The sequence below is a fragment of the Urocitellus parryii genome, chromosome 1, assembly GCF_045843805.1.
Source record: "Urocitellus parryii isolate mUroPar1 chromosome 1, mUroPar1.hap1, whole genome shotgun sequence".
NCBI classification, from domain to species: Eukaryota; Metazoa; Chordata; class Mammalia; order Rodentia; family Sciuridae; genus Urocitellus; species Urocitellus parryii.
The window spans coordinates 172,281,223-172,295,001 of record NC_135531.1 but is presented as its reverse complement, the minus strand read 5'-3'; the positions used below and the strand labels follow the sequence as shown (position 1 = coordinate 172,295,001).

The following is a 13,779-nucleotide window of genomic DNA, read 5'->3' as shown; positions in this document are numbered from 1 at the left end:
AGGATATTGCTATGGGCTAAAACTTATCTTCCCCAAAATTCATATGCTGAAACTCTAAACTCCTGTACTGCAGAGTGTTGTCTGTATTTGGAGACAGGGTCTTTAAGGAGGTGAATAATTTAAAATGAAGTCATACAGTGGGCCCTGATCCAACATGACTGGTGCCTTTATAAAAAGAACAAATTAGGGCACAGACACACAGGGAGGATGGTGTGAAAACATGGAGAGAGGACAAATAGCTATGAGCCTAAGCAAAGAGGCTCAGAAGGATCCAATCCCACAGACACCTGGACCTCCAACTTCTGGCCTCCAGAATTATGAGAAATTAATTTCTGTTGTTTAAGTCACTGAATTTGTGGTACTTTGCTGCAGCCGCCTGGGCACACTAAAGCAGCCATATGGACATATTAACCCAAGCTTCTCTTACTGAGACCAGCAACCTTTCCCCACTCCTCCCACCCCAGGGCAGCCTTAGTTTCTACACAGATAGTGCCAATTCACTTTCTATACTTTGGAAGGTTGGGTAGCTGTGGGTGTGGCAGACAATCTGTATAAGATCAGTGATGCCCTCTCCTGAGCACCCCTGTACAACCAATGTAGGAGGTCTGGGTTTATTGTCCTACCCAACTACCTGGTCATCACCTGCCCACTTAGACCCAAGTTCTTCAAGGGGACAGACTGTTCAAATTCTTGACATCCTGTGTGGATGTCACACAAGAAGAGTGGTCTTCACAGACAGGCAGTGGTAATCACTAATGATTGGATGAATATGTTCCCCCGCTGGAAGGAGGGATGGGTGTCAGGCATGGAGGATGGTGGAAATGAGAAACAGTTTATTTTATTGGAATGAAAGAAGGTTCTCTCCTGCCCTCTGACTTCATCTGCACCTTCCAAATCTCAGTGCTCCCATATCTCAGAACAAGGCATAGGACCCAGCAAAGTCATCTCCTGTCCAGTAGGACCTCCTGCAGACATTCACCTTACAAAGGCAGTACCCAGAGGATCAAACCACAGTTTAGCACAGGAGCAGACCAGAAAACCCCTTCTCATTCAACTGGCTCATAAATATGATTGGAAAGAGACTGAGAGGCAAAAGGGAAAGACCTCACAGATCTCCCAAGAAGCCTCCACCCCTTTGGACCCAAACAAAAAGGCAGTATGCCCCACGTGGAATCTAGCCAGGTTTGTTACCCAGCTCCCCTATGCCCCCACTATCGCTGTGAGACAAGGACACCCTCCTGCTAATGTGCCCTGGCCACATTTTTAATTAGATGCTGTGTGCAGAATGCAACAAGAAAGGAGGCAGAACAGGCAGGCAGCTGCTGAGACCACGCCTCCACTCCTGGCTGGAAACAGCAGCTCTTTGTGAGCTTGGAGACTAGGGAAGATGTGCTCCAACAGAGGCAGGCAGGCGAGACCCTGTTAATGGAAGTCTGGATCTTTCAGTCCAAGTGGCAGTGAAGGGAAAGGGAAACACCAGGGAGCCAGTAGGGAGCAGAAAGGAGAGAGGAGTTCCTGCAACCTAGCCATTTACAAAGTTGAAAATTCCATCTTGCAATTTCCCTCTTTGCTTCCACTCACCTGAGAAAGCTGCTGCTATTCCTTTGTCTGCCACCTCTATTTGCAAACATCAATCCTCAACCTGATGCACCCACGGTAGCTGAGGAATTCATCAAAATTGACTCCATTCTGGGCAATATCTGCACGCCAACTGTGTTAGGACTGAGAACACTGACAGAAGGCAGAGGCCCCAGCACTGAGGAGTGTATATTAGTACAGAAAGCAATATTGAGGCAATCCAAGTATTGTGCATTAAGTGTCTAATCTATGGTGTCTGTGGTGCTATAAGGGAAAGGTTGCTTCCTAGAAGCGGTGATCTTTCATCTTAATTTTGAGAAATAAATAAAATTTAGCTAGAAAATGAGGGTGGGAGTCAGGAGGCAAAGATGTCTGAGACCAAGGAAAGAGAAGGCATGAATAAAAGGGCAAAGAGCAGAGTGTGTATTTGGGGACCACGAGATGCATGTTTGAGCTGGAGTAGCCTTAAGCTGGGGGATGGGAGAAGATGAGTCCAACCAGGAAGAAGCAGGCAAGATAATGATGGGCTTCACAGGAAGCAAAGGGTCAGACTAAAACAACTGCTTCAATCCCCAGCACCATAATAATAATAATAATAATAATAACTACAACAACAACAACAACAACAACGCTCCTCATTTCATTATGTGCTGTCAGTAGCTAGCAGCACAGAGGGTGGCCAGCACCCGATCTTTGATGACTTGACCACAAGGGTATAGTAAAGGAACCCAGAGGTGCAGAAAATTTTTATGGTGAGGTTCTCAAACCTCATTTCTTCCTAGTCCTCCCTCTGGTTTCCACCTCTCAGAAACCGCCTCCTTAGTTATCATTCGAAGAACACACTTACAGGGAGCAAGTTATCCCACTAAACATCACCAGGATGTGGTTCACAACTTCCTGGCCACATCCCCCAACCCACTGCCTCATCACCCGGATCAGCAGCAGCAGGCAGACATTCATGGGGAGGTTATTCCTGAAGATTTTCCACTTCCATTCCACTTCATACAAAACAGCAAAAGCAGTCACTTGTGAAGAAGCGCAGCCTGTTTAAAAGACCAGCAAGGATAAGATACTACATCTAGGACTAGAGTGGCAGCCCAGTGGTAGAACACTCACCTTGCACATGTGATGCACTGGGTTCAATCCTCAGTACCACATAAAAACAAATGAACAAAATAAAGGCATTGTGTACATGTACAACTAAAAAAGATTTTTTAAAAAAGGATACTATATCTAACAGTAGGAAAAACTGGAAGGTATATATAGGAATTACACCTGGTCTTCTATGTTTACAGGAAATGTCTTGCAGACCCCACAGGGCACTGATGAGAAAGGCTGTCTGTGGGGAGCAGGAACTGAGAGACAGAGATGAACACCAAGTATCCATGGTCTTGTGAGGTTGTTATGACAAGCATACACTGCTTTTTTAAATAAACAGTAAATATGAGACCAGCAAACAACACAAAGGATCATTCTACAAGCAGAATGTATGCTGCAGGCTTAAGTCTTTGGTTCATGGCAGTATTTCAGAGGTGGAAGCTCTCAGGCATAAGAGACCAGGGGGGCTTCACAAACTTCATTACCAAATGGAGGAAGGAACAGAAAGGGAAGAACTGTGAGGAAGAAAACAGGCAGTGTAATAGATAAAAATCACTCTGAGGGATGAGGCCACATAGATGGGGAGGCCTCTTTAAGGAGGAATTCATGATGTGAGACCCTGGAGATGCAGAGCTGTATCAAAGGACATGGCTGCAGTCCTGACAAGAAGTAAAGGGTCCCCCAAAGAGAGGGCCAAATGTCAGGTCAGATTTAAGTCCACTATAACTATATTCAGATGTTACTCCTGGGGTCTCAGAAAGACCCCAGAAGGTCCTGGGCCTTTTTCTACCTGACAATGTGTCTGCCAGGTGAAAGAACCCTTTAGAAAGTACCAGGCATTTTTTGCTGCATGTATGAACAAGTCATATAATTTCATTTTATCCATATGTCGACTCTTGGCCTCACATTTTAGAATAAGTGCACATTATTCTATCATTTTTAAGGTTAAGAATTTATACTAAAATTGAATAAATTATTTTATATCCCCCACATATAAAAAGAAAATCACACCTTTCAAATATTTTTTTTTCTAATTCTTAAATCCACTGATGCACTCAATTTTTGAGTGGGTTTTTTTCTGAGATGATTTTGGTCTAGAGTGCTTTTCTTTAATGGAGCTATGTATTTTAGAAAAGCATTCCCCTGAGAATATTTCAAATATATCTTCATTTCCCACAGAACAAGCACTGAGTGCCTAAAAATTAACTTGTACTCAAACCTCAAAAATTGAATCAGAATATATTTTCCTCAATCATCCTAATAAAGACATCAATAATGTCAAAACCCTGAGTTTTGAAACTGAACTTCTGTTCTCTCTCTAGCCTCATTATTAAAACAGATATTTTTCCACAGTTGTTCATAACAGGATTGCCATTTTCCATGCTGCCTGCCGATTACAAACAGAATCAATTTTAAAACCAAACTAGGCCCTGTCTGAAATATTCCATGATGCATTACCATCTGGTTTTATATCAGCATTCAAACAGGCCAAAATCACTGTATTACCAATGCTTATCAAAAATAGTTCACATATCATTCAATGCACTTTCAAGTAACAAACTTTGAAAGTCCTCCTAATTTTTCAAATGATTTATCACAAATTAACTAGCAATAGGTCTTTTAGTAATTATTAATTTGAGGAAACACAGCATACTAAAAACATTTACAAATAAATAGAAAGTGGTAATCCAGTAGGGTAAAATAACAATTCCCACTGATCCAAGTAGATGCAGTTGCAAGACACTGTCCTGAGCAAGATAATTTCCACAGGATGACCCGAATGTCTTCAAAAACTGTAACTGAGACCTAAGCCTGGCACCTAAATGTACATTTAGGTACAGTTTATCATTTTCAAAGAAGTATTTTCCTTCCAAACAAGTCTTTAAAAAAGATTTTTAATATCTTTCTCAATTCATTTATTTAACAGTCTGGACTATAGATTCCATGCAAAGATAGATGCTGGGCATGCCCCCAACTTTTTATCATCCAACAGTAGAAAGAAGCCATGAACATAAATACAACCCACTTCTCTTCATCATGATTAACACTCCCAACCAGCCACACACAAACACACACATGACATACACACATGTATGTGCGTCCACAGTAGCACACACTCCAAAGACATTTCTGACACACCAAAGCATCACCTACAGTAATCTGTAGTAATTCTCTTAATAATGCTAGTTGGTTCAACCTGATAATTTTACTGGATAGGACAGGGATTCACCAAGCCAGTTTTCCATTTCACCTACCTCTCTGTCAACCATTCCCTTGGAAAATAAAAGATTGGGGGGCTCTCTGGGACACTTAAAAATATAGATATTTATTGTCACTTCTGAAATGTAGAATTTTCCTTTAGACACTGACTCAAATATAACTTCAAAAGTCAGTTATATTGCTTAATCCCTATTTCTTTTCTTTCCATTCTAAACTATGAAAATGATTACAAAAAAAACTATCAACAAGTAAATTATTTTAAATATTTCACATTACAAATACATTTAGGAATCTAGAGTGAAACTAACAACTCTAACAACATAGAGATCATACACACGCGCACACACACACACACACACACACACACACAGTGAAGCTACTCTGTAGTGCAAGTGGGGGAAAACTTTATCTTCTAAATTTTTTGGTTTAACTAAACCAGAAGTTGAAGACAACTTAAATGTACTATAGAAAATAACACAGCTCATGATATTATATGCCAATGCCCATATTTTCTAGGCAAGAAGTTAGAGATTTAAATACTTGCTGTACCAAAGGGGTGATATCAAGTTTAAAAGAAAAGGAAAAGGAAACTCTTTGCCCAAAGCAACATCCTAACTCTGTAGGCATTATGCAAGTTTTTTCCTAAAGGAAATGGACCAACATTTTTAAGATAACACAACGGATCAAGTATAACAAGTGAAATTTCCTCATATTTTTTCTCTATTGTAAGATTTAAGTATATCAAATGTAACAATATTCTCCCCAAAGAAAGACTTGCTTTTGATTTCTTCATACTCAGGTCTTCATTCAAACACCCACACAAGTAATAACAGCTCTACTGGGCACATGCACAAGTCTGAGTAACTATTATTTCATCTGTAAATCACCTCCCTTCATTCCATTCCTCTTCCTTTACATATGTAAATTATGATGTCTGATCCAGAGCTCCCTACCAGCCACCACAACCAAATTACCCTCCAGGGACATCAATCAGCTTGTTATTCTTGTTTCAGTATTTTTATTTAAAGGGAGGAAAGGGGAAGGAGTGGCTGTTTTCAGGAATCAGAATTCCTCTTGATTAAATTTCTGGCTCACTGAAATTTCCTGAAATGCACTACCCTCTGCTTCTAAATGTTTGGCTTTTCTAGAGCCAAGATACAATGTTTTCAATATAAATTGTTTCAAGTAATATATGTCTAGTTTTGCAGGGAGCATTTGGTCAAATTCTAATATTTCCTCTTGAGAGCCAATCCCTTTCAACAGCAGATCCAATCTGACAGATTAGAATTTTAAACAACACACACAGAGCTATAGTTTCTGATGGACACAATTCTTTCTTTCTCCTACTCTGAAACACCGTGTATGATGCTCATCACTTGGAATACAGATCTTATTAGGTAATAAGTTTATCATAAAATGTACAAAATACATACTTCTTCTCCCCATCATTAAAAAAATACAAAACAGAAAGCATGGATTCTACTAAGGTTGAGCGGTAGCTGTCACTACTTGGGTTTGTGAATCATCAAATGATTAATAAGAACAAATAGCACATGCACATTTCCATAGGCTGCAAATGTTGATTGAGAATACACATGCCATAGGGCTTCCTAGTCTCCAAATGAGATTATCTGTAGGCAGAAATTGTTCCATTTTCATAGTTTTCCTTGATTTTAATAAAGGGTTGTATTTCTGTGGCCACTGAAAACTTGAGAGAAGACCCTCCTATTTTTTCTTTCATTAAAATGTAATATGATCTTATTCCAAATTTTATGCAAGATATAATTGGTGGGGGCAGGGAGAAGGCTCACTGCTATATTGCACTCATCTTGTTGCATTAGACTCAAAAGCTCAAGGATATATATTTGTCACATGTCAGTCCAAGCTAAAGGCATCCACCAAGAGAATATATATTTTCACTGTTCAGCTGGCAGCCAGAATCTACTTCCACAAACCAGCATACTGATGAAAGCCAAGGCTCTCAGCTTTGCTTTCCATTTCTTTGTCATAATACCTCTTCCCTCTGCAGAGAAGAGAAGCCATTTTACTAATTTATAAGTACCCTGACTATCCAACCATCTAAAAAAAATTTACTCATCAATAACAGTCGAGTAAAAGCAAAAGTGCATCCCACAGGGTTAGAGAATAAGACAGGCAACACCAGCATGTATTGATAAGCAGACTCCTGATACTCACTGAAGGCAGCTACTGCAAGGGCCAGTGTGACAATAATGGAGAACCAGGATACCCACAATGCCTTCTTTCTGTAGTTCTGAGCTTCATGAGGTTTCAGCCGGGTGCTGCTTTCTAGTAAGCCTGACAAAAACAAGGAGAAAGGATTCCTTATTAAGAAACCCACAGCCAGAGCTACAATTTCTTATCCAAAGATTGCAAACTGACAGCCCGTGGGCCAAGATGTGTTTTGTTTGGCCCACACTGTGTTTTCACAATTAGGAGATTTCACATGAAAAATCAAGCTTTCTGGCATCACTTGAGAAATCACAGGCATTTGCAATATGAGGCATGTATTTTCTGCAAGGTGATAGCAGCTGTCCTCTTTAGAAAAACTCCACAGACCCCACCACTCCCTGATATCACACCAGACCATTTCCTCGCCCCTGCATCAACTCATGTGTCTCAGGCAGATGCTGCTCCATCCAACCAGGTCCTTCCATCAGAAAAACAGTACAACATTCAATCATTCAGGCTCCTGGGCTGTGGGTAACTGATTTGCCCTGACCCAACAGCACAGTCCCATCTGGAGGACTGGTTTTACCCAAAGCAAAGAATCCTGTACTACAAAAGCCCTCACCACACCTTCTGACAATTAACAGAAGGAAATACACAATTTGTTTTTCTTCAACTACAACCAACATCAACCCAAATTACATGTCACATTTTTTGTCCTCCTTCCTTTGGACCAAGAACACATCAAAAATTCTCAGAATGTTTAAGTGGAGTAAAACTGTTCCACTTAAATTAAGGAGGGAGCTTCTTAGGTAGGCCATGTGTAAGACAGATTTTATTTTTGACTCCTGTTTTGCACATTGAGAGTCCTTGACAACAGACATCTGTGACAAATCCCAGGCAATACCCAAGCTTCACCTGCCTTGGGTCAAAGATTAAAACATCCTCAGTGTGATCCTGATTTATATTTCTTTGTTCTCTTTTGAAATAAGTCATAAGTGGCATCTCTTAGTTGCACAGACAATCAAATTTTCAGTCATGTGTTCTACCCAAGCACAAGCTTGTTTATGCCATTCTTGGCTAAACAACCCACAATATTCCTTTTAGAGATTGAGCAGCCTTATCACACCAGTTCCAAATAATGAAGGAATTGGTAGCCAAAGCTCAGGCCCATTTGTAAAATATCACAGTGTGAGATATATCAGTCCCACACATCGCCTCTTATGTCTGACCAGCCATCACATGAAGCCTTTAGTTGCTATGGGGGCAGGAAGGGTGTGAGACTTTTCCTTACCTATGATAAAGGGCATGGCCTACTTGCCCACAAGAAGACAGGTTAACAGGGGGAAAAAAAAAGCATAACAAACGTATTTAGTCAGAGTTCTAAATGACATAGGAGCCTGCAGAAATGAAGACTCAAGGATTGGGGGAAAGCTAGTATTTTTATGCTTAGATTGGGTGAAAAACAACCATAAAGAAATGTGATTACACAAAATAGTATGAGCTAATGGTAGTAAACCGAGTATGGAACTCAGCAAGGACTGTCCAGATTCTTCTTGGTGTCTCTCCATGGCATTTCTTCCTCTTGGGTGTGGGGCAGGACCCTTTCTGGAACGAAGGTCATATGATCTGCTATCATAAGACAAGGTACATCTTGTGGCCACATTGAATTTCAGTTATGATCAGCTGTGATACAGAAAGGTGGTGTGTGACACAGAAAGGTGGCAGGCAGAAATTAGAGTAATATTGCTTGGTGTTATGGCTGAGTTTAGGGAAGAGGACTCTAGTTTCTGTGACCTGCCCTGGGGAAAAAAAAAAAAGAATTCTGCCTTGGAAGAGAAGGGGAAACAGGAGGAAGAGGGGCAGAAGATGGTCAGAAGACATTTTGCTTCTCAGGGTCCTTCGGTTCAGAGGACTCAGCATGCTGAAGTGCCATATTTGGGGTATCATTTTTCTGAGCCCAAATATTGCCCCAAACCACATCCTGTTCAAAAATTATACCAAGGACCCTGTTAACACTTCTTCTCTGTTCCATTTATTTCCCAGACCCAAGTATCAACACTCAGCAAAGCAAGCGGCAGTGTCGAAAAGGCTGGTTAATGACAGCCCAGAGGATGTTTAAGTGATTGAAACCTGCAGGCTTATGTATGATCAAAAGATAGATGAGAATGCAAACGGCAAGTATAAGCACCATTGCCATCATCTCACTGTAAAAGTCTCCCCAAACCCTCCTTCACAAATGCACTTGGATGGGAAAAAGACAAACCTTCACTCCTGTCAAATTCCACCCTAGGTATAGGTGATTACAAATGAAAAGACAGCATATCCCTTTCTCTCCTCTTCCTTAGCTAGTGGAAAAACACCCCATTCTAATTGTTAACTATAACACCCTGGTCTCCAGGTGAAGTCATAACCTAAAATAAGCAAATCCCACATACCCCAATAATTTCTTTTCCTTTTCTCAAATGATGGAAAGATCTTCCTCTCCTCCAAGCCAATTGATTTTCAGGAGAAGTAAAGCTGTAATGTTTAAGTATTGACTGAAATGAGCAGGTCATTTGGTAGGGATATGGACAGGAATGATTTCAAGATGCTGATCTACAGGGTTTCTTTTAGAAGCAAATTTAGTTTTCCAAGAGGCACAATCATGATCTGGGTTTTCCATTCTGCCATATAACATTTTTTTTCTTCCAAAGCAAATTGGACTCAATAATATACCTAATTGGACCACACATATGGACCACCCAAATACCTCACCCACCTGGCCAGTGCTCCCCTGAAAGGAGTTTCAGATGACAGTGATATGGGCTGAACTGCCTGCCAAGGTGGCAGTTGGGTGTTCTTATCAGTAGGTCTGGAGATCCCTCCCGAGATATGATTCTTGGTGTACGTTCCCTACAAGATTTTTAAAAAATTTTTAATTGAAGTAATTGCAATGGAAACACTAACCAAAAGAGGAAAGACTTCCCCCATTTCTGGCCAAGTTTTCCTTATTTCTAGCTTATTTTTTCCTTTAAAAATGTAGGCAAAACCAAAAATGGAAAACTTTGTACTACTCAAAGAGAAGTGGAACATGAAAACTTAACAACCTGGCTCATAAGTGAATGGTCCACTCAGGTTCCTGAACACCATGTTGGATGCATATGCACTCACAAGTTACGAGGATGTGTTGAGAATTCCTAAAGTGCTCAGGAAGCTGTGCTTCAGAGGTCTTCAGAGGTAGAAGAAGGCTAGTGTGGAAAGGCAGAATGGGCCAGCAGAGCAAGCAGGGCTGGATTCTCCCTATTCATGCTTGGCCTCCACATCAGAATTTCTAACTCCATTTAAATTTCACATATTTGTAACTTGGTGTTCTCTTCATGCTAAGCATAGGCCTTTATTAATGAAGAACCAATTCCTTTGCCAAGGTGGACACAAATATAAGTGGGAGGTTTAAGCCATATTGGTATCAATTAGTTCCCATTGCTTTCTTCTAAGAGTCTATCAAACTTTAATTATCTGCAGGAAGGGGAATTTTTATTAAATAGGAAGCTATTGAGAAATAATAAAATATATTACTCTTTGGTTAAACCACACCCTAAAGTTTGGGACAGAATGATGGGAAAACATTAATGGAGAGAAAACTGAGTATTAAAAGTGGGAGGGAGAAATGTCTTAAACAAACTTGGCCTACTTTGTGTGTGTGTGTGTGTGTGTGTGTGTGTGTGTGTGTGTGTGTGTTTAATTCCTTTGAGGTCTTAAACCACAGAGTTCTTGCTCCTTCAACCACAGGCTCAACCAAATGGCACCACAGTACTGACATTCTGAGATGGCAAGGTGTCTAGGAACTAGCTCATGTCACTTCTAAGGGCAAAATGTCTCCAAAATTCCAACACAGAGATTATAAAGCAATGCTTTCATTTCAGTGTGAAGTGGTTCCCAACAGGGTCCAAATAGCTCAGAAGAAAGTTAGGATAAAAGAGAATACTAAATATAGGTACACACCAAGAGTATTCATCCCCTCAGATTCTATAGGTATGTAGGCCCAGAAGAAAACCAGCCTGGCAGGGCTGAGAGCTGCACAGCTACCAACTGCCCAGACTTCTTCTTCCCCAATCCTCTCACCATTAGGAAAAAGTAGCAGCATTGGAACCATTCCCAAGGGATAACAAAAATTGGTATTGGAAAGATGAAACCCCACATGAAAAAAAGTAACACAAATACAAAATATTACAATAATCCTCCCCAGGTAATCTTCTGATTTATTTATCTGAAATGACTCACTTATCATTAACTCTTTGCTATCGGGAGTGTGTCAAACAAAAGAATGTCACATTGACTTTCAGTTAGCTCTCAATGGCACATGGCACTGGGTTCTTGGGGGGACAGGATTCATCCTAACAGAGAGGCTGTGTGTGATATGCAATGCTGTCACACAGTGATAGTTTATGAACAGTGCATGCTTTCAGGCTACAATATAATAGAAAATAAAATTCAGTTGACCACTGGCAAATAACCTTGAGAATAAATCCAGAAAGGCTTTTTATACTTGAGCATGTGCTGCAAAATTATGCTAAATATTAGCTCACCCTAGCACTCCCCCCACCATCATTTGGTGGGGAGAAACAGGCCCGGTGGGCAGAAACAGGACATTTCTTACAGATGACCCACCATGCTACAAAATTAAGCTCAACACAGATTTTTTGTGTTTCTTCAAAATAATAATAAAAAATTAAAACCTACACTATTAATTACAGAGGGGCAAAGATAATTTAACACACCCTGTGGTAAAATGTTAAGTTTTGCTGGGCGCTGGTAATTCACCAGTCATCAGGTCTCAAAGGATATCTAGTTCTGTGAGAAGAGGGGGAGAGACCGCAATCTAGGTGCAGAATTCATTGCAACCCGAGCAGCTCCAGTTCCTGCAGAGCGTCTCTAGCGATTCCACGGGAATCACTGTTTCCATGTCACAATTTCACATGCTATAGTTTAGAATTTTTTTTTCTAACGGAGAAAGATCGTGCATCCCAATACGAAACGGAATAAAAATGTACAGGAGATACTAAGAATAGGACAGAAACCTGCTAAGACTAAAATATATAAACCCTCCAGAGCCGACAAAATAAAGCTTCCAAGAAAAGGGGGTGGAGGTGCAAAGCGCTGGCTCCTGATGGAGGGCCTGGCTGCAAGGATCCGATTTTGGCCACTGCGGTTTAACCATTGATTCTTTTCAAGGGGTCCAATTTGAAAGCAGCAAGAAACAGAAAAGGTGTAAACGCGGCCAAGAGCTGGACATTCTCCGCAAGGAATCCAAGTCGAAGGAAACGAAAAACGGATGGAGGAAACGCGGGAATGAACAGAAGAATCCTCGCGTTCCATGCGGGCAACTCAAAGAGGACATTGGTTGTAGGTCAGAGGTAGAGTTCGGCCTCTCAGGGTGTTTGCGGAGTGTAAGGCCAGTGTCCTGGGAAGGATTCTGTAAGGGCTGGAGAGGCGCTCTGCGGGAATTAGCAGGTTTCGATGGCATCCATTCAGATGAGGTTAGTGACCCAAACCCCGAAAATATCCCAACCCTCTGCCCCTCTCCACACCGCAGGGCTAACTACTGAAACCCGGGTCCCAGTGAGGGCGCGGGGGTCCAAGGGCAGTCCTGGCTGAGATTCGCTTCCCTAGTCTCCGCGGTCACCGAGAAAACACCTCGAGGCCAAATCCGCAGGAGGAAGTTTTCCCGGGTAGCCGGCTGGAGCAGGCTAAGGATCTGGAAATGGGACGTAAGGAACCCAGGTCCCTCCGAGATAAGCGGGGCCTGCAGTCCCCCGGGAGCGCTCAACGACGAAGGCAAAAAGAAAAAAGAATGAGAGAAAGAAACCGGCTACAGCAAACTTTTCCAGTGGACGTCGGAGGGGCTGGGGTTGGCTGAGAGGAGGGAGCTGGCCCAGGCCGAGTGGGCCTGAAGGCAGCCGGCTTCTCAGGGTTGCAAAAAGGAGCCGCTACCGAGGCAGTACGGGCCGCGGAGGTGGGGCTGCAGCCCTCAGCTCTCCGCGCCTTTCCAGGGAAGTCCTGGTTCCGTGCCCGTGCACGCTCCGAGGCGCCCGCCCGGGTTCAACCCACGAGTAGGGAGAGGCAGGCCCTGAGCACGCTACCCATCAAATGAGCCCGGTACGGGGTAGGGGTCCAGGAGGCCCTGGGCGGTGCCCACTCACCTCGATCCTCCAGTCCGTCGCTGAACTGGCCGCTTTCGCTGATCCGCGGCTGCCGCTCCTCCTCGGGGTGCGGCGGCTCGCGTGCCGGGTTGCTCAGCTGGCCCGGGCTGGGGGCGGCAACCAGGGGCGCCTGGCCCCGCGGCGGCTGCGGGACTGCCGGGCCCGAGGGGCTGCGGCGCTCGCTGCCCGAGGCCGGTTCCATGGCGCGGGGCTCCAGATCCCGGCGGCAGAGGCAGCGGCGGCGGTGGCGGCGGCGACGAGCACAGCGGAGACTAGAGTCAGAAGTGCGAGGCGCCGCGGCTCTGGCGGGCGGAAAGACGGACAGACCGACCGCGTGGAGAGGAAGGGAGGGCAGGAACCACGGAGTGGAGGTGCACGGGGGCGGAAATGGGGGGCAGGTCCGCAAGCGGCGGGGCTAGCGCGACCGGCGGTGGAGGCTGGGGCCACGCTGTCGCCGCTGCGCTCCGCCCCTGGGGGCAGGTGTGGGTGACTGGGACCCGCCCCAAGGCGCTGC

The 13,779-nt window shown here is 43.3% G+C and overlaps 1 protein-coding gene across 1 annotated transcript in view; it reads right to left on the bottom strand.

Moving 5' to 3' along the window:
* Tmem163 (transmembrane protein 163) overlaps window positions 1-13,467 on the bottom strand; it is a 198,332-nt gene extending 184,865 nt beyond the window's left edge. The window contains exons 1-2 of the mRNA XM_026379696.1: window positions 13,266-13,467; window positions 7,093-7,212 (exon numbers count right to left, since the gene is read on the bottom strand). Coding sequence (XP_026235481.1) covers window positions 7,093-7,212; window positions 13,266-13,467 — 322 coding nt within the window. The remainder of the gene's footprint in view (window positions 1-7,092; window positions 7,213-13,265) is intronic.
* Window positions 13,468-13,779: the final 312 nt, after the last annotated feature.